This window comes from Heptranchias perlo, chromosome 5 (genome assembly GCF_035084215.1).
Source record: "Heptranchias perlo isolate sHepPer1 chromosome 5, sHepPer1.hap1, whole genome shotgun sequence".
Taxonomy (NCBI): Eukaryota; Metazoa; Chordata; class Chondrichthyes; order Hexanchiformes; family Hexanchidae; genus Heptranchias; species Heptranchias perlo.
In genome coordinates this window covers 96,485,828-96,512,195 of record NC_090329.1, presented here as the reverse complement: position 1 = coordinate 96,512,195, position 26,368 = coordinate 96,485,828, and the positions used below count along the sequence as shown (strand labels likewise).

General features: G+C 40.7%; 1 protein-coding gene across 14 annotated transcripts in view; it reads right to left on the bottom strand.

The window, feature by feature from the left end:
* eya4 (EYA transcriptional coactivator and phosphatase 4) overlaps nucleotides 1–26,368 on the bottom strand; it is a 356,347-nt gene that overhangs the window by 314,848 nt on the left and 15,131 nt on the right. For 13 of the 14 annotated variants that reach the window (XM_067984861.1, XM_067984860.1, XM_067984880.1 and 10 more), the window contains exon 2: nucleotides 16,864–16,970. In XM_067984861.1, the coding sequence (XP_067840962.1) occupies nucleotides 16,864–16,896 (33 nt within the window). In that variant the 5' untranslated portion in view covers nucleotides 16,897–16,970. Of the gene's footprint in view, nucleotides 1–16,863; nucleotides 16,971–26,368 lie in introns of those variants that run through there. The other variant, XM_067984874.1, reaches the window with a different exon arrangement.

The window sequence follows — 26,368 nt, the reverse complement described above, 5'->3', positions numbered from 1 at the left end:
TACCCATGTAACTGTCCAAATGCTTTTTAAAAGACAAAATTTGTTTGTGGTGGGGACTGAAGACAATGGCTTCGGTCTTCCCAATATTTAGTTGGAGGAAATTTCTGCTCATCCAGTACTGGATGTCAGACAAGCAGCGTGACAAATCAGAGGCAGTGAATGGGTTAAAAGAGGTGGTGGTGAGATAGAGCTGGGTGTCGTCAATGTACATGTGGAAACCCAAGTTGTGTTTTCGGATGGTGTCACCGAGGGGCAGCATGTAGATGAGAAGTAGGAGGAGGCCAAGGAAAGAACCTTGAGGAACTCCAGAGATAATAGTGCGGGAGCAGGAAAATTAGCCATTGCAGGTGATTCTCTGGCTACGACTGGATCGATAGAAATGGAACCAGGCGAGGGCAGTCCCACCCAGCTGGATGACGGAGTTGTGGGAGGATGGTGTGGTCAACCATGTCAAAGGCTGTACACAGGTCGAGAAGGATGTGGAGGGATGGTCTACTACGGTCACAGTCACATAGGATGTGATTTGATAAGGGACGTTTCAATGCTGTGGCAGGGCGGAAACTTGATTGGAGGGGATCAAACATGGAGTTGCAGGAAAGATGGGCACGAATTTAGGAGGCAACAACACATTTAAGGACTTTGGAGAGGAAAGGGAGGATGGAGATGGGGCGATAGTTTGCAAGGACGCAGGGGTCAAGGGTGGTTTTTTTGAGAAGGGAGATGATGATGGCAGATTTGAAGGAGATGGGTCTCATGGACAGGATGAGCTCGGAGAGGGCATGAGGGGAGGTTGGAGAGAAACTAGAGAAAGATGCGAGTTCAGGGCTAGGGCAGGGGGGAACCTTAGGGGAAGTTTGGCTTGGTGAGCTGGGGGAGGGGGGAAAGCGGCAGAGGCAGCTGAACGGATGGTCTCAGTTTTAGTGACAAAGAAGTCTATGAGCTCCTCGCACTTCATGTTGGAGGTGAGGGTGGAGGGGGCAGGGGAGAGGGGTCACGATAAGGCACATAGGGATAGATTGTTTCTACTAGTCAGTGAGATGTTAACAGGAAGGCACAAATTTAAGTCAATCACAAAAAGAATTAAAGGAGATGTAAGATAAAATTTCTTCACACAGAGGGTGGTTAGAACGTGCAATTCTCTGCCACAAACCATTGTTGAAGTAGGGTCCATAACTTCTTTTAAAAGTGAATTAGTTACTTAAAAAAGAGGACTAGTAAACAGTATGCAGAGGAAGCAGGAAAGTGGAATTAGAACAGGCGAGCTGAATGACCAGTTTCTGTGCTGTATCTTTTATGATTCTGATTCTACGGGTGCATACTGTTAATATGCTGTTCCTAAGGTCACATCCATTGCATAGATTTTCACACTGTAGAATAATTTCAATGTAATAAAAATAAAATTACAATCACACATGTAAAACATCAGCAGGCATGAATAACAATGTCTTGTGCTTTGTAGGTGCAGTAATATTTTAAACAGCTGTTAAACTTGGTTTGATATTTACTCTAGCATTTTGTCATATTGATTAATAATCAGAGTTTTATTTCTTCCAACCTATTACTCATGATCTGCTGCGAACAACTAAATGCTATATCCATTCTGTACATTTTTTTAAAAAAAGTTTCATCATTCAGAATTGTGTCTTCCAGGTTATTAATTTAAAAATGGAACATAAATCAGAAATATTTGCTGCCTTTAAAGGTTCTTCAGCACTCTTAAAAGGGTTAACATTGTAATTATGGTATCTATCAGTGCAGGATGAGTACACATTACTAAAGTATTTGTGTAACATAAATAACTCCAGCCATATATCAGCTCCTGTCACTCAATGTACCATAGCTTTCCAGTCCTATTTTGTAAGTGTGCAGCTTTCACTTGGGCATCCTGCCCTCACGTTTCATGGAAGTACTGCACTTTGCTAGAATGAGTAACAGACTTAGTTTAACTTCCATAGCTCGCTGTGCAATGCTAGCTGACTTGGTCACACTGTTGAAGAAATAACTAAAGGTGACTTGTGAATATTTGCCTTCACATGATAAATATGATTGTAACAACTTTACAAGGACAGTAAGCCATTTTTTCAATAATCTGCTGTGTTGACAATTAAAATAGTCATGGAATATTCAAGTTAAAGTAAGAGAATGTTTGTTTGCGATTAATAGAAGGGTATTCACAGCAACACTATAGAATGCAGCCAAATGCAGATCAGTGCCATCTGCTCACGCACACTTTCACCAATCAATCAACCGTTCAAGCAGCGACGAAAGGCAGCAGTGAAAAAGATGGGGGTGGGGGGGGTGGTGGGCATGGGGGGCAAATGGAGGATCCTACAGCTGTCATCTGATGCTGAATAAGCATGATCCTTAGCTTAAACTAAACAAAACACACCCCAGAAAATCTTCTGGGAATCAATATTTTGCTTCTAACTGTAAAATAGTACCTAATGAGCAGGATTAGGGAGCTAGACTACAGCTCATATGTTCTTTCCAAGTCCTTGACTTATGCAAAGGAGATGAACATTTTTCTCTCCTCAACAAGTTATGAAACACTGCTGGTCATTTTTAATAATGGTCTTATTTAGAACATTAAAATACTGTGTGTAATTATTATATGCATGTGTGGACACGCATTTGCACACGCGCGCACACACACAGAGACACACATGCACATGTGCACACGCATTCACACATGCACACAACCAAATGGCCATTCAGAAATAGGAAATCAGCTGTTTTTTTCTTCTTTCTTTAAATCAGGTATGCTGAGGCCAATTGCAATAATGACATTCCACCCTGAATGAAATTAGCTAACTCAATACAGATTAGATAGATCAGGGCTAAAAACAGAAAATGCTGGAAAAGCTCAGCAAGTCAGGCAGCATCTGTGGAGAAAGAAACAGAGTTAAAGTTTCAGGTCGAAGACCTTTCATCAGAACTTCACAGATCTCCACAGATGCTGCCTGACTTGCTGAGCTTTTCCAGCATTTTCTGTTTTTATTTCAGATTTCCAGCATCCGCATTATTTTGCTTTTGATTTAGATAGATCAGGACTGAGAACCTACTTGATCCATATGGTTTGTAGTACACTGTGCAGTCCACTTACATGTTGAGCCATTCGGAGATCTTTTTAACTGAATTAAACTTTTCATGAAAGAAAACACTGTACTAATTTCATTTGAATGCTTACTTATCTTACCCAGGTGGATTGGAATCAAAAATTGGTAGGCAAAACAGTAACTGAACAATGGGAGGCCTTCAAGGAGGAGTTGGTTCGGGTACAGAGTAGACACATCTCTACAAGGGGGAAAGGAAGGGCATCCAAAGCTAGAACTCCCTGGATGACTAAAGATATAGAGATTAAAATGAAACAGAAAAAGGAGGCTTATGACGAATGTAAGCTTCATAATACAATAGGGAACCAGGTTGAATACAGAAAGTACAGAGGAGATCTAAAAAAGGAAATAAGAGGGGCAAAGAGAGAGTATGAGAATAGATTAGCGGCTAACAAAAGGGAACGCAAAAGTCTTTTATAAAAATATAAATAGTAAAAGGGTAGTCAAAGAAAGGCGGGAACTGATTAGGGAGAAAGAAGATCTTCTTGTGGAGGCAGGGGGCATGGCTGAGGCACTAAATGAATACTTCGCATCCGTCTTCACTAGAGAAGAGGATGCTGCCATTGTAGCAGTAAAGGAGAAGTTGTAGTGATATTGGATAGGATAAAAATAGATAAAGAGGAGCTACTTAAAAGATTGGCAGTACTCAAAGTCGAAAAGTCACCCAGTCCAGATGGGATGCATCCTAGGTTATTGAGGGAAGTAAGGGAGGAAATTGTGAAGGCTCTGGCCACAATCTTCCAATCCTCCTTAGATATGGGCTTGATGCCGGAGGACTGGAGGATTGCAAACGTTACACCCTTGTTCAAAAAAGGGGAGAGGGATAAATGCGGCAATTACAGGCCAGTCAGCCTAAAGTCTGTGGTAGGGAAACTTTTAGAGACAATAATTGGAGACAAAATTAATTGGCACTTGGAAAAATAAAAGTCAGCACGAATTTGTTAAAAGAAAATCGTGTTTGACTAACTTGATTGAGTTCTTCGATGAAGTAACGGAGAGGGTTGATGAGGGTAATGTGGTTGACGTTGTGCATATGGACTTTCACAAGGCATTTGATGAAGTACCACATAATAGACTTATTAGCAAAATTAATGCCCATGAGATTAAAGGGATAGTGGCAGTGTGGATACAAAATTGGCTAGGGGTCAGAAAGTAGAGAGTAGTGGAGAACGGTTGTTTTTCAGACTGGAGGGAGTATACAGTGGTGTCCCCACCGTAACTCTTTTTGATATATATATTAATGACCTGGACTTGGGCATAGAAGGTATAATTTCAAAATTTGCAGATGACATGAAACTCAGAGGTGTAGTAAACAATGTGGAGGATAGTAACAGATTTCAGGAGGACATAGACAGACTGGTGAAATAGGCAGACAGATGAAATTTAACACAGAGAAGTGTGAAGTGATGCATTTTGGTCGGAAGAATGGGAAGAGGCAATATAAACAAATGGTACAATTTTAAAGGGGGTTCAGGAACAGGGAGACCTGGGTATGCACATATACAAATTTTTGAAGGTGGCAGGACAAGTTGAGAAGGCTGTTAAAAAGCATATGCGATCTTGGGCTTTATAAATAGAGGCATAGAGAACAAAAGCAAGGAAGTTATGCTAAACCTTTATAAAACACTGGTTAGGCCTCAGCTGGAATTTTGTGTTCAATTCTGGGCACCACACTTTAGGAAGGATGTCAAGGCCTTAGAGAGGGTGTAGAAGAGATTTACCAGAATGGTGCCAAGGATGAGAGACTTCCGTTATGTGGAGAGATTGGAGAAGCTGGGATTGTTCTCCTTAGAACAGAGAAGGTTAAGGGGAGATTTGATAGAGGTGTCCAAAATTATGAACGGTTTTGTCAGACTAAATAAGGAGAAAATGTTTCCAGTGGCAGAAGGGTTGGTAATCAGAGGACACAGATTTAAGGTGATCGGCAAAAGAGCCAGAGGCAACATGAGGAAACATTTTTTTTACGCAGCGAACTGTAATGATCTGGAATGCACTGCCTGAAAGGGTGGTGGAAGCAGATTCAATAGTATCTTTCAAAGGGGAACTGGATAAATACATGAAGGGAAAAAATTTACAGGGCTATAGGAAAAAGAGCAAGGGAATGGGACTAATTGGAAAGCTCCTTCAAAGAGCCGACACAGGCACGATGGGCCGAATGGCCTCCTCCTGTGCTGTACCTACTATGATATGATTATTAAGATGATCTAAATCTTCCATTTGTCATGACTTCACCAAAAGGTACTTTTAAGCATTAATGTAACCACGTAACTGGTGAAATACTTCTAGATTTGATTTTACAGAATATAATTGAAAGGATACTGATGCTAACTATGAAAACAATCTGAAGAAATATACTGCACTTACACTGTGTGTAAAGGAACATTCTGTATTCACCGAACAGTCTTCAGATTACCATAATGTGGAGGTTATGACCACTGGATTCAAGAATCATTGGATTTAGAATTTTAGGTTAACATATTTCCATAGCTTTAACTGATATAATCATGATGTACTTTTCATTTCTTTCCTTCTGCTGCTCCTGAAGGCAGCCCTCCAGTACCTCACCCAAGTAGCCATTCTGCACATTTGAACCAATATACCTGCGTTGGCTATTGAACCATAGAGGGCATTAAGACAAGCCAGGTTCTGTTGTCATCCAACTAAAACACACATGAACTTTCCAGCACGGGTTACTGGAATGCAATCAGGAATGAGAATCCTGCCTGACTTTTACTCTTTCTAACCTGGGGCACTGAGGCAACTGTAGTAACTGTACTGCCACGTAAGCTGAAATCAGCTAATGCAGCACAGGCCAGGAATTGAAACCTTTTTGTCTGAATAGTTTAGAAGTACACAAGGTGGCACCTTGATTGACTAATCCATGGTGCACTTTTACATGATTTCTAATTATTTACTAGAAAAACAGCAAAAGTCTACCACAATTAATTAAGGCGATCTCTGGAAGTGCATGTGCTGAACGGTGGTGGGGGGAATCAAGCACGATAGTAACAGTGCACATGTAAGTAATAGAGCATGAAACAAGATAATCGCTGTGGTCTTGAATAATAAAATTCCACAAAATGGCCTATTACTGAGATGGGATATATCAATTTAGTATTTTTTGTGTCATTAATACAGTACATAAAAATTTACAAAGAATGCTAATTGACAAGGAGGGGAGGGGTTTCCAGTCATTGATTTAAAGTAATAAAATTACAACGAAACTTTACTTCAAGCTAAATCTTACCATACATTTTAATAAAGCTGAGTGAAATTATACTTCTAGAAATAACTTTCCTCAACATCAGAAATTTAGAAGATATAAAACCACTTTTAAAAATAATTTTCAACCTGAATTCACAATGACAAATTATATTTCCTTCCACAAAAGTGCAGGCTAGTGAAGATTTGAGGCATAGGCAATGCTGATGGCACGTACTAATTCCCTTTTCCTCACAGAAAGCTTGCATACTAATTCTCCTATCTATTGCTACCCTCCTCTTTTGTGAGAAAATTTCCCCGACATTGCTTTCCCTTCCAATGTTCAGACTGGAAATGCTTTCTTCTACAGTGAAAAGAAATCACACCTTCCCAAATCTTCCCCGCCCTTTCCTTGCAGATAAATGTACCGAGAAACATTTTTTCCAGTAAGGTTGGTGCCTATATTGGAACACTTCAAAATCACTCTGGCTTTCAAAAACCTGGGTGAACTACCAGCATTTAACTGATACCAGGAGTTCTGCACAGCTGAATACAAACAAAAAATAACTTTGGTATGGAGGTGACTTTCAACTTATCCTGTCACAAAAACATGGTTGAGTTGCCATTTAAAATGCGATGGGGGTTAAATTTGATAACCCTTGAATCCAAGCTTGGGGGTTGCGGTGCGCGATTAACCCGCGCCCGGTCGTTAAGATGCAGGCAGCACGTGAGAGTCGTGCTGCCTGGTCATTTACCTGATATTTGCAAGCAGCCAGGCCTAGCTGCGCTGTTGAGTGGCTGCTCATCAGCAGGGTGGGGCCCCGATATCGCGCAAATGGCTCGCACCACGAAAAGGCAGCCTGCATCATTTATTCACAAAATATAAGATACGGGTCCGCACGGAGTCTGAGAGGAGATCAGGCATCGCACACACAAAACACAGATGCAGGTCCCATCCCTATGTTGAGTTATGTTAAAACATTGAATAAAGGTTGCGCACTACTAAATCCCACATCCTCCAATCTGCACGCTAGACCTCACCAATCTGCCGATCTGAGTTTGTACCAGGCCTGCACCAAGGTTCTCTGATGATGCACTAGAAGCTTTGGTGTAAGTGGTGGACAGAAGGAGGAGCATCCTAAATCCGCAGTGGGGTAAGGGGCCCTCCAGATGGATGCAGTGCAGGATGAAGTTCAATGCTTTGAAACGAGTGGTTAAGGTGAGGTCAACTGTCAAGTGGTGTCTCCTACCAACTGCACCACTAGGCGCATCCACTGCTCCACGCACTACACCCCCCATCACCCACCTACCTACAAACTCTTTCCATCAGTACTCAACTCTTCCAATCAGATGCTTCCTCTCACCCTTACACATTACCACTGTTGCAGGCCGCACACCCACAACTCACAGGTCAAACACACTAGCAGCTATTCAACCATGACAGGCACATCACCCAAACATCCTGAAGGACACTCACTGATGCACGTCCCACTTTCTTGCAGGAGAAGGTGGCGTATAACAGGAGGCAGCAAGTGGCAGTGTCTCCATGGAACATGAACATGCTGTCCTCTCTCCGAATTACAGCATTACTGTCCCATCACTGCCACTCTGGCCTTGCCCTTGCTGTTGTTTGTCAGCTAGCCAGCCCACTCCCTGTAGAGAATTGAAACTTTATTATAGGAACATAGGAAGATAGGAACAGGAGTAGGCCATTTAGCCTCTTGAACCTGTTCCGCCATTCAGTGAGATCATGGTTGATCAGTGACTTAACTCCATATACCCGCCTTAGCCCGATATCCCTTAATACCTTTGGTTAACAAAAATGTATCAATCTCAGATTTAAAATGAACAACTGAGCTAGCATCAACTACCATTTGCAGAAGAGCATTCCAAACTTCTACTACCCTTTGCGTGTAGAAGCATTTCCTAACTTCACTCCTGCAAGTCCTGGCTCTAATTTTTAGGCTATGTCCCCTAGCCCCAGTATTCAAGTGTAGGAGACTTCCAAAAACAGGTACAAATGCATCAGCAGCTAGAAGCAATAATCCAGCAACTAACCTGTAAATCCTGCATGATCCCTTTAAATAGCACTGGTGGGGGGTCCTCCATGCTGTTTACGACCTGTTCAGCTGTGCGAGGTTAAGACAGTGCGTTGGCTGGAGCGCTGAGTTTCAAAATCGTATCTGTCCCTTTAAATCAGCGTTGCACACTGATCTACCGCATATTCTCCTTACTTTACATGGTGCCAGTGCTCGTTATCTGCTGCTGCACAAACGCTTTTATCAAGATGGCGTCCAGCGCACGTCATGCTAGAAGCATGCGTTCGCATTCTGGACACCATTTTGGATCCTTAGGAGGCCGTGTAGTGCCTACAAAACGGGCGCTACGGGGCTCAATTTATAGCCCAGAGAATTCAACATTCTAAAATACTTTTTTATACAAATAATCTGGAATTGCACATTAATTAAAGCTAGGAAAATGCACCAAATTAGATTTTAACGTCTTTTTGCTACAGCAATGCCACATTATGAACTGAATTACATCAGGGAATGGAAAATTGCATTTACAGTATTATAAAAGATCAAGTGGAATGATGCAATTGCTCTCTCAAGATTATAGTTATCTAATCACTGGTTTTAATGATAGAAATCTAATACATAACCATTTTCCGTTTTACATAAACATTGCAGGAGTCAAATATTGTAGAATTTTTTAAAAATTGAGGCTGAAAGTTATGGGCAGATGTTTATTGTGCATCAATTGATTTCCTAACTGTCAAGAAGAGGCATCACTCTACCCCCGGCTCTCACTGTGCTTATCGGTTTTTCTAATTACTAGTGCCTTCCTGAAATAAATTATAGCATTCCATAAATTTTAACAAGTGTTTCTATTGCCGAGGGGGAGGGAAAGGAACAGTATTTGGCAAACACTCCAGTATGATACCTTCCTTTGCAAGTGTGACTTTGAAGTCTGATAATAACTGCAAATCGAATGTATTAATAATATGGGAAGAGTTCTATTCTTTTTTTAGAATGACACAAAAATCATTTGCAGCTCAAAACACAACACAAGTTTTTAGTAGCACTGCAAATGTAGCTCTCTACTCTACTAATGGATTTTTGCTACAACTCTATGGATTAGCACTAGGCTGCACTGGCTGTGAGGAGGGGGGGGGGTTATCTTAATATATAAAGGCTATTATATTTCCGCTGTATCAGTCAGTAAAATAAATACTGTTGTCAATGTATGTGGTACAATTTCATTAGCTGTTAAATCACATGATTTAATCTTGGATGCCTGCTGTCGTTTTTCAGAATATTCCCGCTGGCAAAAATGCAATATTGCGAGACATTACTACGTTTCTGTATAACTGTACAGAATAATATAGCCCAGAATGTGTCCCAAAGCAGAAATACATCCTACAGTTGTGATGAACTGAATAAACTGCTTGCGTTTCATTCTCATAGTTTATGACATGATCTCAACCCCTTGATGTGCTGCTATTTTCCTTTATTCACTAAATGCCATAACAAGGTACAGCTGAAAAAAAACTGTACCAAAGTCAGTTTGATCATTTTGACTGATGGTACTAGAGAGATGTGAAGAAATTGTACTGGGATACAGACAACAAAATCACAGATTTCCCATTGTCAAATGCTTGTTCCAGCAATCTAAGTCCTTCACATGATGACTAACTCTGTATTTGAACTTCTTGATACAAGGGACAGAGTTTCAAGTAATGACACTTATCTGGGACAGCATTTCACAAGCAGGAGAAACAGTGAGTAAATCTCTGCCACTAATTTTCTGTTCAGACTTTTTGGTTCAATATAGAGTGGTGAGGAACAGCTGTAGCTTGTGTTCCTGCCACAAACATGGAGGACTGGCTTATGTATTAGCAAACAAACTAGAGAGTGCATTATCCTAATATAACGCAGAAGAGTCAAATAGCAGTAGATTGAAAAAGTAGAAGGAGAGGGAGACATACAGACATTTCTTCTCAAGTCCAGGATAGATTCAAACTCAGGCCTCAGGAGTGAAAGTGCAGGGTGATAACCCACTATAACATCCTGTAATGGTTTTACACAGTATAATAAATGACAAATCTGTATTTCATGATATCCGAATAACAAATTCACCTGTTATGAATACAGCATTGTAATTATCAATCAATTGGGACTACTCTAAATTACCTAATTTATGTACAATTCACACAACCTTCATATTTGCATGTAAATCAAATGTAAAAGCAAATAGATGCAATTTCCCATGATAGCGGTGATCTATTAACAAAACAAACAGGAAAATCGATACTGTCCTACTTATCTAACCATTGTTTGTTTGTAAGTCTTTGTGACCTCTCTGTTCCATAGATGGCAGAACAGGCTCGAGAGGCTGAATGGCCTACTCCTGTTTCTATAGATGTGCTCTAATTATACTCGTGTCAAGTACATTGTGTTATGGTTTTGAGTTAAAGTTAGCAAAAGAACAACAAAATGCATTCTATCAGTTGTTGCATGCTTTGAAAAATATTTTCAAACAAAGCAGATACCTTTCGAAAACCACGCTGCATTCCCTTGTGAGTCCATCAAGTGAGGGCATAAATGTTAACTTACGTTAAGAATTTAAAAATAAATTTTGCTACTGTGCATGGTACATGGATGAAACAGACAAAAGGACATCACATCTATGTCATACATTAACCTAAAAGTATAACAGGTCATATTTGTTTTTAAAAGCAACAAAACTGAAAACTAAGTTAAAAATTAACACACTTACAAAATATTTAAAAATGAAAAACTGGGTCGTAATTTCACAAAACTGACTATTTTTCCAAAATAAAATCAGAGCTCACAGCCTGAAATCAAAAACTAGATGTGATTTCCCAAGATAGTGGTGATCTATTAACAAAACAAACCGGAACATGAATACTGTCCTACTTATCTAACCATTGTTTGTTTGTAAGTCTTTGTGACCTAAATATTTCCAGGAGTTATATAGGACAGGTCTAAGGGATGAAATTACACCCTCTCTTAATGAATCTCTGTTTGGAAATCTACACCATTGTGCTAAAAGCACTTTTCTAACAATAAAAACTTTTCAGTAAACATGGATTACTGATAAATAAAAAGCACCTACCTGTATATGTTGTGACCCTTCAAAAACTAGAGTAACATGACTGTCACTGAATAACCAACATGATCATTTTTTAAGAAAACAGAAATGAAAAAAATCCTTTAACACAATCTGAAAATTGAAGATTTGCAATATTCTGTTTCTGCTAAAATTACCAAAATATAAATTTTGATATTAACGTTTCATAATCATTGAACATGAAATTGTTAACTGAATACAAGTTTAAGCCACAATCATTCTCACTGCCAAACAAATTAATAATTCAGTACATTTCATTCCCCGTGCAGCACGTGAGTTTGCCTACGGGATAATTGCAAGGTATGGAGGGATTTTCCCTTAGATAACACATTTGGGCAGGTGTACAAATTGGAGTGTACACAGCCGATGATCAATTAGTTGCCATGCAAGTGTCAGTTATAACAATGGTTCCATTAGAATGAAAACACTATTATTTTTCTTTATTATTTGAGTGCGATCATGAATAAAATTGGTGAAACTTGTTCTCCTGTGGAGAAATACCTCAACTTTATTTAGCATCTTTCCCCTACCAACTAGCCAAGGTTGGGAACTCACAGGCATGAACCCATATTTCTGCAACTTGAGATGCAGATTTCTTAATGATGCAACAAGCTTTTATGTATTTTTATCTAACCTGGTACTAATTTGCTTACAACAGGCAGAAGCGTGTCCAAGATTGGAATTAATCCAAACAGGCAAATTTTGGGGGAGAAAAAAAATCTGGACTTGATCTACACCAACTTGAATCAATTCAGATTCAGAATCACCAACAATGAAAGTACTAAATTCACAGGAACTGAAAATATTGGTAAACTTGTAATGTAATTCCTAAAAATTAAAAAATGGAAAAAAAGGCATTATTGTTCATGAATGATATATTTTCTTTATTTGAGCATGATTTTTCTCCTCTTAAAAAAACTTTCTATTTATTAATTTGAATTTCTACATGTAAATTTGAATGTTATTGTAATGTTGCATCTCCAACGTCATAAGCCCATTATAACTCTACACCTGGGATATGATACCCTTCTTGTTTTTTCATTACAAATGGCTTACTCATCCATGTAATCTACTGACCTCGATTTCAGTGTTTTTTTTGGAACAGGAAAGAAGACAACTAATGGAGAAAATGAATATACTCTACATATCTGATGGTTGAGGGGACTGATTGATTTCTGAGGAGTATCCGGTCACTTGATGACTTTTAACTTGTATGTCCCACTCATCGCCAAACAATAGGGGGGCAAAATTCAGGGCTGGCTGGATTCATGCCTGTAATTCATCCCCAACAATATTTATGTTGTAATTTGAAATAAACAAGATACCGATGTCAGTGAGGGCAGTTAGTGTATTGAAATTTTAAGTACAGTAACAGGTTAATGTTTAGCACTGCCACACTGTCATGTTTAAGAAGATAACTGAAAATAGCCAACAGCTACACTATGGTGGAATTGTTTTTTTATTCGCTCATGGGATGTGGGCGTGGGCTTCGCTGGTGAGGCCAGCATTTATTGCCCATCCCTAATTGCCCTTGAGAAGGTGGTGGTGAGCCGCCTTCTTGAACCGCTGCAGTCCGTGTGGTGAAGGTTCTCCCACAGTGCTGTTAGGTAGGGAGTTCCAGGATTTTGACTCAACGACGATGAAGGAACAGCGATATATTTCCAAGTCGGGATGGTATGTGACTTGGAGGGGAACGTGCAGGTGGTGTTGTTCCCATGTGCCTGCTGCTCTTGTCCATCTAGGTGGTAGAGGTCGCGGGTTTGGGAAGTGCTGTCGAAGAAGCCTTGGCGAGTTGCTGCAGTGCATCCTGTAGATGGTACACACTGCAGCCACAGTGCGCCGGTGGTGAAGGGAGTGAATGATTAGGGTGGTGGATGGGGTGCCAATCAAGCGAGCTGCTTTGTCCTGGATGGTGTCGAGCTTCTTGAGTATTGTTGGGGCTGCGCTCATCCAGGCAAGTGGAGAGTATTCCATCACACTCCTGACTTGAGCCTTGTAGATGGTGGAAAGGCTTTGGGGAGTGAGGAGGCGAGTCACTCGCCGCAGAATACCCAGCCTCTGACCTGCTTATGTGGCTGGTCCAGTTAAGTTTCAGTTAAGTCAATGGTGACCCCCAGGATGTTGATGGTGGGGGATTCGGTGATGGTAATGCCGTTGAATGTCAAGGGGAGGTGGTTAGACCCTCTCTTGTTGGAGATGGTCATTGCCTGGCACTTGTCTGGCGTGAATGTTACTTGCCACTTATCAGCCCAAGCCTGGATGTTGTCCAGGTCTTTCTGCACGCAGGCATGGACTGCTTCATTGTCTGAGGGGTTGTGAATGGAACTGAACACTGTGCAATCGTCAGCGACATCCCCATTTCTGACCTTATGATGGAGGGAAGGTCATTGATAAAGCAGCTGATGATGGTTGGGCCTAGGACACTGCCCTGAGGAACTCCTGCAGCAATGTCCTGGGGCTGAGATGATTGGCCTCCAACAACCACTACCATCTTCCTTTGTGCTAGGTCAGGCTCCAGCCACTGGAGAGTTTTCCCCCTGATTCCCATTGACTTCAATTTTACTAGGGCTCCTTGGTGCTACACTCGATCAAATGCTGCCTTGATGTCAAGGGCAGTCACTCTCACTTCATCTCTGGAATTCAGCTCTTTTGTCCATGTTTGGACCAAGGCTGTCATAAGGTCTGGAGCCGAGTGGTCCTGGCGGAACCCAAACTGAGCATCGGTGAGCAGGTTATTGGTGAGTAAGTGCTGCTTGATAGCACTGTCGACGACACCTTCCATCACTTTGCTGATGATTGAGAGTAGACTGATGGGGCAGTAATTGGCCGGATTGGATTTGTCCTGCTTTTTGTGGACAGGACATACCTGGGCAATTTTCCACATTATCGGGTGGAAGCCAGTGTTGTAGCTGTACTGGAACAGTTTGGCTAGAGATGCGGCTAGTTCTGGAGCACAAGTCTTCAGCACTACAGCTGGGATGTTGTTGGGGCCCATAGCCTTTGTTGTATCCAGTGTACTCAGCCATTTCTTGATATCATGTGGAGTGAATCGAATTGGCTGAAGACTGGCTTCTGTGATGGTGGGGATATTGAGAGGAGGCCGATTTGGATCATCTACTCAGCACTTCTGGCTGAAGGTGGTTGCAAACGCTTCAGCCTTGTCTTTTGCACTCACGTGGTGGACTCTGCCATCATTGAGGATGGGGATATTTACAGAGCCTCCTCCTCCCGTTAGTTGTTTTAATTGTTCACCACCATTCACGGCTGGATGTGGCAGGACTGCAGAGCTTTGATCTGATCCGTTGGTTGTGGAATCGCTTAGCTCTGTCTATAGCATGTTGCTTCCGCTGTTTAGCATGCATGTAGTCCTGTGTTGTAGCTTCACCAGGTTGGCACCTCATTGTTAGGTACGCCTGGTGCTGCTCCTGACATGCTCTTCTACACTCCTCATTGAACCAGTGCTGATCCCCTGCCTTGTTGGTAATGGTAGAGTGAGAAATATGCCGGGCCATGAGGTTACAGATTGTGCTGGAATACAAATCTACTGCTGCTGATGGATGCCCAGTTTTGAGTTGCTAGATCTGTTCTGAATCTATCCCATTATCAATAAAAATAGCTTGTATGTTGCACATGGCAGAGTGAGGGCAAGATTAAAGGGAGGGGATATCACTCATCAAGTATGTATATATATATATATATATATTTATGAGAGAGAGAGAGAAAATAAATAAATATACTTTTACTGTTCATGAATAGAGGACAGTAGTATCATTGTTAAGACACTGTGGTCATTATGTGTGACTATTATTAATCAGACAGTGCAAGCAACAAGTGCTTCTATTGGCTTTTGTGGTGACTACAGAATTAACACATACAGTAGTTCAACTGTCATATAAGCAGCTGGTTGGAAAGCATTAACACTCATTTGACAACACAAATCCTTCCTTAGCAAATTCCAGAATGGTTGCAAGCTGTATCACGGAAAACGTCACAATGTTTTTGGTGCTGAACAAACAATGGACTGTGGTTTCCAGTGTCAATGCTATATGAAATCTAGCTACAAATGGTTTAGCTAATACTGTAAGTATTTTAAAACTAGATGCACACATTTGTTTAATCCAATAGTCTAAGTAAAAAGTAAAAACTCAGGAATAGTCCTGTTTATATACAGAAGAGAGTTGTCATGTTACAACTAATATTCTGTAAAACAAAAAAAAAGGTCCATCCTGTATTTGAATTGTTAATAACATATTAAAATTATTTTTTAAAAACTTTTTGTAAAAATCCACTAAGGCACAACAGGGGGCTCAAACATTGATAAACGGCCCATAGAGATAGTTTGGTTTTACTTATTATATCCAGCTATGCATTAGGTTTGCTTAATGCCAAATTATCCTGAACAGTTCATATTACTCTCTGTCTAGGAGCGCCTGATAAGTAATCTCTGCAACATGCAAGATCAACATTAAGAGAACGTGAGCTATATTTTAGCGACTGAATAGTTACACAATTTATATTGGTGTCAGCTTAATTTTTGCTTTAAGCTCGCCAAATTCTGAGTAGGTACACATCCTTGGTCAAAGAGTTTGCAAAGGTTATAAAAATATGTTATCAAACAAGCTAAAGGCAAACAAGAGGTCAGAATTTTAATCACTTATAACTCTACTGAAATTTCACCGAGAAATCATCTTCATTTCAGCGCTCTTTGGCTTGTTCCTCCCATTCAGGCTTAAACACACTTTGTCAAAACATTAAACAGAATCTAATAAATGCAATGGCGTTCCCAACTTCTATTATTTTTTATATTTAAGAACCCGAAAGGCACCACAAACATTTTCAACTGAGCAGCATCTTTTAAAAAAAGGATGTTCTAAAAATGTACAAGTTAAAATCATGAAAGTACATCACATCTAGGTAAACACATTTTGATGAGGAAAGGACAATAGTTTGATGGATAATAAAATTTATTCAAAATCTCAGTAAAAAAAAATTAAAATGTGTTAATTAATAAATAAACAGTACCATCGAAAAAATAATGGCTTTGAGAAATTCCCATGGCCATTTCCCTCTTCATTTTAAAAATGCATTATATGCAGAAATGTTTCATTCAAAGATATTTACATCTAGACAGAAAGAAACTTTCTTCGATTCCCTCAGATTTTTTTTCCCTCCAAACTATAAAGCTGATGATGACAAACAAATTAATTTTACAATCCCACCCAAATTAGATTCTGTTGTATTTCAGAAAGAAAAAACTCAAAAACACAAATCATGAACTTGCATTTGTATCTAAAACTTCAACAATGACATTCAATGAACCCCGTTCAAATATTCTCCTTTCTCAACATGAAGTAATCATTGTAAAAAAAATTGATTTACATTGTAATTCACTCACCGATCGTTCATTTAAGTCCTGTGGGTCTTCCATGTGGGGGTTCCTTGGTTTCCTTTCTTTTTAATTTGCAGAAGCTTTTGCTGCCCCTCCAGATTATAGTACGCTTGCTGAAAGAAAACCAGACTGCGTTTGCTTCTACTCTTTACATGTAGCCTTATTTTAATCGAAACATTTATAAGGCACATGAGATTTTGAGTTGTTTTTTTAAAAAAAAAGAAATGTGCCACATATTATGCTACTAATTGGTGTGGAAACATTTGAAATATGGTCTCATTTGGTAATGTAACTTCCTAAAATGTGACAACAAAGTAGCCAGTCCAAATGTGCTTTAAAAAAGTTAGCGTGAGCAGTTCCTGTAAAACCAACAATAAAGCCAGATCCTGAGAAAATAACATTGGAAATAAAGTTTTAGAACACAGAGTAAAACACTCAATATTCATTTAGTGACAACCCCTCCTAACTGCAATCGGCCTGGTATTCTAGCAGAATGGGTTCTTATCCAATTACCAATCTACAATCCCTTCTCAAAGGCACAATAAATTCCTTTAGGATTATGCGAAATACACATAATGATAGAGAACAGGCTGCTTCTCGTAACGTGCAAAATGATAGGCACTAACCTGGTTATGTCAGGCTGATTAAGTAAGCTGCTTGCTGTGGGAAATAGGAGGGTGATAGGAATGGCAAGCTCCTAATAAAATCATTGTCCCAGTTTAATGAAGATTACATATTTCAGTTATAACATTTTAACAACAAAAATGAAAATATAATTTGATGGTACGCTTATACAACGTTATTGAGATAAGTGAGTATAGCACCTTTTACTCTCATCTTTTTCTCTGCTGTCTTAAAGTGTTCAATTGCAGGCTAAGGGTTTCAAATGACAAAACTAACCCACTGTGACAGTTGCAGGAGGTCAATTAGCACATTTCAAGCTGTCTTGACACTACATGTCTGACACATTGATGTCCATTGATGCACTTTTCTTTTGCTTCAACCATTTGACTTTTTCCCTTCCTCCTTAATATACTAATATTTATTACAGGTATATTTGCATATTCATCCTGTCTGTTTCAAGCTTTTTTTTAAAGAACCAATTCTGTTAATACATCTGAATGGAGAATGAGTAGGTCATTGTTCTATGGCACTGCCTTAACTGCGGCAATATCAAATATCAAAGACGGAAGCAGAGAGTGCAATCACACTGTCATCTACTTCTGCTCGCTTTTACTTATTTAAGAATGTTCCATAGATAAGCTTCATTTGAAGGACTGCAGTATATGGCGTAACCTCAAATCTCCTAAACAGTTTATAAAAGCAATACAAGTATGTTTACATTAATTCTACACTAGGATAGATAAACATTTTTTTAAAAAAAACTTTCCAATGTTGAATATCTTGAGGTCAATTTTTCTCTACAAAACAGAGATTAAATCTCTCAAATACATGCAGAATATCTGTGTGTTGGTTAGATACAAGCTCATAACCTATTCAGGTCAAGAATTTCATCACGAATGAACTCTAGCCTTTTATCAGCTGTCTGTATTCAGTTTTATGGTAAGAAAATATTATGAGTATGAATTTCATGGTACGAAAATAAAAATAAAATACTTCTTTCATTCAAACCGCACTACAGACTGGAGCATATAACTTGGAAGTGGTACTGTGGCAGTGCTGCATTGTCAGAAGTGCCATCATTTGGATGAGATGTTAAAGAGGCCCATCTGTCTGCTCAGCTGGACATATTCAAAGAAGAAAAAGAAGTTCTCCCAGTGCCCGGATCAATAAAGCTCTCTCAACCAACAACACCAATAGCAGATTTATTTAGCCATTCACACATTGCTGCTTTTTGGACCTTGCTCTGTGCAAATTAGCTGCTGCGTTTGCCTGCACAACAACAGCAACTGCATTTCAGAAGTAATCTGTTGACTGTAAAGTGCTTTGGGACGTCACTAAAAAGGGCTTGAGATCAATGTTATTCAACTTGTGGTACTAACTCTTGCTGTTACAGTACCCCAGATTATAATTTCCACATTCAAGCTACAGCACCATGTAATTAATCTTCAGAAATATAGTATAAAAGAATCAGCATTGTTCAGGACATGTTTTTCCCAAATATATTGATAAGAAGGCTGCATTTGTGTCCTTTCCCACCAGAAATCATCTGAATATTGAAACAAAATGCATCTAACTAAAGCATTCGGTAATATATTTGTTGATAAATTACAAAATTGCTATAAAAATTGCAGTTATATTTATTATGTTTTAGGAAATGTTCTTGATTTTTTTGACTTAATTTCCCAACCTTATTCATATTTGACATGTTTCCAGATATAATTCTGGTAGCTGTGAAGTCAATCTAAGTATTATTACCATGGCAGTAACTATACTTAGACTTTAAGTGCTTTACCAGCCTTAGTTAAAAGAGGACAGCTGCAGAAGCAATGTAAAATAAAGGTGTACTATATGGAACATTATGGAAAAACTATTTTAACACATACTAACATTGGCTTTCTTTATGAAAACTCTTTTTATGAGGTTTTAATAATACACAAAAGATAAACCATACAACTCCTACAAAATGTTTAGAGCTGTAGAAGATATTAGGAGTGCCCATATCTACATTTTAAAATTCAATGGTGGCGATTTTCATCTGTCTACTGCCCTGTTCATGCTGAAGAATGGGGCGATAGGCCGGCAATTTTTCTTTAAAAACCTACTGTCCACTGATGGCCCAAAGCAATTTTTGAGTAAGCCTTGAAGTGGGCCTTTTTAAAATATATAAATCATGGTTTAATGTTAGTTGCAGCCTTCAAATACCAATTGGTGGAGCAAGCACTGTGCATTCTCGCCCCATTGGTACTGAATGTAGAGCAACCTAACCACCTTAAAGTGACCACTGCAGTCCGCTCCAAAAACATTAGAAAAAAACCTGTGGCACTGACATTCATGCTCCTCCTGGCCCCACAAAAATCTTCCAGTCTGCTGCTGGTCCTTCCATGCCTCATACCTTCCCCGTAGTGCCTCTATCCCTTTAAGTGTGCACTTCCGACACAACCCTGTGGAGAAGTAACCAGATTCTGTGGCCTCCCTAGATCAGCGAGCTGTCAACTCTTGTTGAACACTGGCAGCTCACCATTATGTGGATGAGGTGCAACCATGAAAATGGCTTGGGTCTCCCATTGGTGCCATTGAGCGGGTGTAGCAGAGGTCCCGCCCACCCAATCGGCACCACAGTTGAAAATCACCCCCATTATGTGAAAACTGACGACTGTACAATCAAAGTGTATTGAGCTGTCCAAATGTCAGGAGAATTCTTGGAAAATGTCTCAAAGGAACTTTGCTGGAATATTGAATATATTAATATAAATTATTAATTTAAATTGAGGAAATTTCCATTACAAACTAATTAATCATAGCCAAAGATTTCATCATTAATTATTCCTCTCAGTAAGTATAAATGAACTTTATCAGCCTAATAAATACATTTGAAAATCCCTTTCTAATGAATCACAAATAATTTTGAATTTAACAATCACTGTCTAGTTGTTGCATTAAATAAAGATTATTTTTCTGGGAGGGAGGGAAAGGAAAGCAGCAAAACTGAAGTTATAAAGAATAAAAATTACATATTATATTCTGCAATCATCACCCAAATAAAACTGCTCCTGTTGTTTATTTGGGACACTGGCCTCACTGGAAACTGCTGGATTTTCTGAAGGCAATTACTCCTGAACATAGTAACTATTTATTTATCTGGTTATAATGGAAACTTTAAGCATTTTTAAGCAACATTTTGTTTTTTTTTCCCTTCCTAAGAACAAATTGATGCATATACTCCACACTTGGTTTTCACTTAATTTTGGGATGGAAAAACTTATCTGCTATGAGATTCTTATATATATTTTACAACCTGAACTTAAATACAAACTGAACTTGCAAAAACCAAGAATTCTGCTCACAGAATATTTCAAAGATATAGATATTTAATCAACATAAACCATATTGGGGAACCCAAGTGAAGACATTTTCTTTCACCTTTTTATAAAAGGCAAATAAAGTTAAACACTCCTTATGTGTCTTACAGTAATCTTGCAAATAAGAAAATGCCAGCTTTCCTTTCTGTACCGCTGGAGATTACTACTTTAATTATATTATGGAATGGAAGCAATATTCAGCCCTGCGCACTTCATCATTCCATTCTAATTTAGGAATATTTCTCTCCATTTCAAATAAAGAGAGACAATGTGAACATAACTAAGAGAATGTTGTCATAAGAATTTCAGTAAAGTATAATGGTGATTGTGTAGGTGTTTCTTCCCCCCATTAGGGCTTCTGCATAGATTAATGGTGGGCATCTGAAATTTCCTGTGTTCACTTGAACTGTAAAATAATCTCAGCAGTATATTTAGATTACAGATGTTTGCCTTCCAATCTTGGGTTGTGTCTGGGGAAATATTTTGAGCTGTATAGCACTAGAGCGAAATACAGGCAGTAATAGCGGTGGGAATATTTTGCGGTGATGAATTGAGCACCACACAAGAAGCATGTGGCTTTAGTGGACTTTTTCCTACAGCATTTGGCTTCAGTGCAATTTTTCCTAAAGCCTATTGGTGCCAATATGTCAAATATGCCGAGTGACAATACTGTTTTATTCCAAATGGAACAAAACTCCCTACTCAATACCATTGGACAAAGTATCCCAAAAATCCTAAATTCCTTAAGAGAATAATATTTTCCATGCCCTCCTGGAAAGAGCAGCTATAATCTAACTTCCTATTTAAATTACCCAATGACTCTCACTTGTCTAAATAAGCAAACTCAAGTTCTCGGCTGACAAACAACTGACTGGAAAAAATTGAAAATTTGGTGAATTGAATAGCAATAATCCTAGGAAGAGGAACCAGTAACATTTTCTTGAGGACAATACCAACCATCCAAAAGACACATATAGGTCCCTTACCCTTTCCAAATCAAAAATCTATTCTATTATAGGTGGTACAGGAGTGAACATAAAACAAAAAGAGGAGTTTAATGCATTTACAATTTCCTCATCTATTTCTTTTAATACCCTGGGTGGAAAACATAAGGTCCTCGAGGTTTGTCTATCTTAAGACCCATTGTTTTCTCCATTATCATTTTTTAACCTATATTAAATCCACTAAGTTCCTCCCCTTGACATATTTTTAGGTTCCCTTTGTTGACCGGACGTCACCGGTTACGGTTACTGGCTTAGTACAAAGAGGAGAAGAGTCAATTCTCTCTTAACTCTCAATTCACTTTATTCATGCCGTTAGATCATATACATATAGCTTATATGTCTGGTTAGATATAGGCATGCAGTTTACACCAGGTTATACAGTTTTATACCCAAACTAAGATCTAAACGCACACCCACTAGGTTTCTCTGACATTCCCTGAGTGGTCACAGAATATAAAGGATAATACCCGAAAAGGAGAGCTGACGCTGGCCAGGCGTTCTGTTCTCTCTCTCTCTCAACGTCGTCTCTACGTCCCTGACGTAGGGTCTTCCACTTCTGCGATGGTTGGTCTCCGGAGTCTTCGCTCTGGCTCCACGCCCCAGATCCTTCATTCTTATTCCAAATCTTATCTCTTCAGGCTGTGCCGTCTCTTTCTTTCGTTGGTTTAGGTTTTCTGGTTACCTTGTGTCTTCTCCTCATTGGCTCTGTCCCAAGGACTTAGGTAGCATTACCTCATTACTCCTTTTCTAAATAAGGACTTGTGTCTTATCACATTTCCTTTGTCTTTCACAAAACTTAGTTAATTCAAACTGGTTCCAGACAGCCAAGGCCAGCGACTGAGCCCAGGTTACTTCAGTTCAAAAGTCGTTCCTGCCTGTATGTATCAGCAGCTGATGTCTCAGGTTACTTTCTGCAGCCCCTACACCTTGTACTGTTGATATTTTGTCCTCTTCCTCCAATGTGAAAACAGATGCAAAGAATTCATTTAACAAGTCTGCCATTTCCTTATTGTCCATTATAGTGTCGCATGCATGTCTTTAATGGGCCCACTCTCGCCCATAATATATGTATAAAATTTTCATATTTCCTTTTTACGTGTTCACTCCTGTACCACCTATAATAGAATAGATTTTTGATTTGGGAAGGGTAGGGGACCTATATGTGTCTTTTGGATGGTTGGTATTGTCCCCAAGAAAATGTTACCAGTTCCTCTTCCTAGGATTGTCACTATCCAACTCACCAAATCTTCATTTTTTTTCCCGGTCAGTTGTTCATTAGACCAGAACTTGAGTTTGCTTATTTAGACGATTGAGAGTCATTGGGTAATTTAAATAGGAAGTTAAATTATAGCTGCTCTTTCCAGGAGGGCATGGAAAATATTATTCTCTCAAGGAATTTAGGATTTTTGGAATACTTTGTCTAATGGTATTGAGTAAGGAATTCCGTTCCCTTTAGAATAAAACAGTATTGTCACTCGGCATATTTGACATATTGGCACCAATAGGCTTTAGGAAAAATTGCACTGAAGCCAAATGCTGTAGAAAAAGTCCACTGAAGCCACATGCTTCTTGTGTGGTACTCAATTCATCACCACAAAATGTTCCTACCGTTATTACTGCCTATATTTCACTCTAATGCTTTATGGCTCAAACACAACCCAAGTTTAGAAGGTAAATATTTGTAATCTAAATGTACCGCTGAGATTATTTTACAATTCAAGTGAACGCAGTATGAAAATTTCAGGTGCCCATCATTAATCTATGCAGAAACTCTAGAGGGAGGAAAAAACACCTACACAATTACCATTATGCTTCTTGATTGAGTTCACCATTCTTGATTGAGTTCTTTGATGAAGTAACGGAGAGGGTTGATGAGGGCAGTGCAGTTGATGCCATGTATATGGACTTTGAAAAGGCATTTAATAAAGTACCACGTAATGGGCTTTAATTTTGCTTCCAAGTCTATGAGATTAAAGGGACAGTGGCAGCGTGGATACAAAATTGACCACGGGACAGAAAGCAGAGAACGGTTGTTTTTCAGACTGCTGGGAAGTATAGAGTGGTGCTCCCCAGGGGTCAGTATTAGGACCATTTCTCTTTTTGATATATATTAATGACCTGGACTTGGGTATAGGAGGGTATAATTTCAAAGTTTGCTGATGACGTGAAGCTCGAAAATGTAGTAAACACTATGGAGGATAGTAACAGACTTCAGGAGGACATAGACATACTGGTGAAATGGGCAGACACATGGCAGATGAAATTTAACACAGGGAAGTGTGAAGTGATAGATTTTGGTAGGAAGAATGAGGAGAGGCAATATAAACGAAATGGTACAATTTTAAAGGGGGTACAGGAAGAGAGCGACTTGGGGGTGCACATACACAAATTTTTGAAGGTGGCAGGACAAGTTGAGAAGGCTGATTAAAAAGCATATGGAATCCTGGGCTTTAATGATAGGGCCTGATTTTAGCAGGCCTGCGGGTTTCCGGCGGGTTGGGTTTCGGGTGCGTGGCCTCCGCGCCCGGTGAAATTAGTGGGTTGCCCGCGCGATCGTAGCAGGCAATCCACTAATTGGAATCATTTACCTGCTCCTCCGGGGTCCGCGCTGCTGGTCTGCACGTCGGGCGGGCTGCGCATGCGCAGTACGATCTGTCAGCTGGAGGCTCTCTAGTTAAAGGGGCAGTCCTCCACTGACAGATGCTGCAACCAATGGAACAAATTACAGCATGGAGCAGCCCAGGGGGAAGGCTGCTCCCAGTTTAATGATGCCTCACCGAAGGTATCATCAGATGGGGTGAGGAGGAGGGGGAGGACAGAGATCTTCCACCCGGCGGGCGGGAGGAAGTGGCCTGCCTCTGCCACCAAGAAGGCCTGGCTCGAGGTGGCAGAGGGGGTCACCTGCACCACCAACATATCGCCCACCTGCATACAGAGCAGGAGGCGCTCCAATGACCGCAGTAGGTCAGCCACAGTGAGAACACTTACTCTTTCCCCTACACTCCGTCTGCCACAACACCGCCCCCACCCCACATCTCCTTCGGCACCGCCAACACTACTCTGTCACATCACCCCTCATACCCACTCAAAACCCATCCTCATCTTACCTGCACCTACTCACCTCGCCAGTACTCATCCCGCCACTACCACTCAACACAATCCTCATACAATCTCATGGCTCTATCTAATACTCACCACCTCGTGCATCTCTTTCACGGCCAGTCTCACTCAACCTGCCACTACCTGTGCTGCAGCCACAGGGCATGCATCACATATGTGCAGTAGGCAGCGTAAGGCAAACATGTCGTGAGCATGAAGGGGATGCACAAGGGTGTTTGAGGGTTTGTCATGGTTGTTACTTATATTGAATTTCTGACCAACGCACATTACATATTATATTGGCGCCACTACTGCCATGTCTCCGCGAATCCTGTCTGTTGTGTGCAATAATGCCCGCTCCTGGGTATCACTATGAGGACCCACCACTGATGCCACCCATTGTGTTACTGCAGAGTAGGTGCAGGTGTATTTGCAGGGCTCTTCCGCGCAGACGAATGAGAGGCATCGGCGGTGTACCCGGCTGCACCCTGGAAGGATGCGGTGGAGAAGTTGTGGAGGGCAGTGGTGACTTTGGCAGCGACAGGTAAGCAGATGGTGCTGGGGCCAGCCAGGAGCAGCTCGGCATGAAAGAGGCTGCAGATGTCCACGACTACATGTCGAGTGAATCTGCGCCTCTGTGTGCACTGCTGCTCGGAGAGGTCCGGGGAGCTGCGCCTCGGTCTGTGGACCCTGTGGCGAGGGTAGTGCCCTCTGCGACGCATCTCTCTCTGCGGTAGCCCTCCCTCCTGCTGTACAGGTAGATGTATAACAGCACTCTGTTGTGGAGCTCCACGTGTCAGAGGTGGACGGCGTGGATGGCGAGGCTGGTGATGTTGTTCACCCTCCGAGGGGGTCATGACTGCAGCTACGGCGGCCCCCATCCGCAATATGTACATCTGAGGGGGTCCGAAAGGTAGGCACATGTCTCCGGACCCTGGGGTGAGTGTGCAGGTTGGTCACTTTGACCGTCCGGAGGGGGGTGGTGGAGGCCACACTTTGTCCCAAGTGACAGAGCGGCCTCCTGCAATGGGTGAGGGTCTCCCCACCCCACCTGTCAAATGGACCTTTGCAGCTGCCACAGGCTGACGGCTGCAACACGTCCAGTTCAACTAGGACTGTTTCCCCCAGTGTGTGAAACAGTCCCATGTTTCCCCAAAATCACACACAGTCCCTTAATCAGGTCAGTTAATGACCTGAACAAGCGAAATAAATAACCTCAAGTGGCATCCCGCTGGCTTTAATTGCCTGCGGGATTCCCACCAGCGGGGGCCACGCACGCACCCCCGCACGTCATCGGGGAACCCGGAAGTGGGCGGGATCGTGGCGCGATCCGGTCACGTGACTGGATATCGGGATTTTCGGGGCCCCCCCGCTGGAAACCCACAGGAAACCCGACAGTAAAATCGAGCCCATAGAGTACAAAAG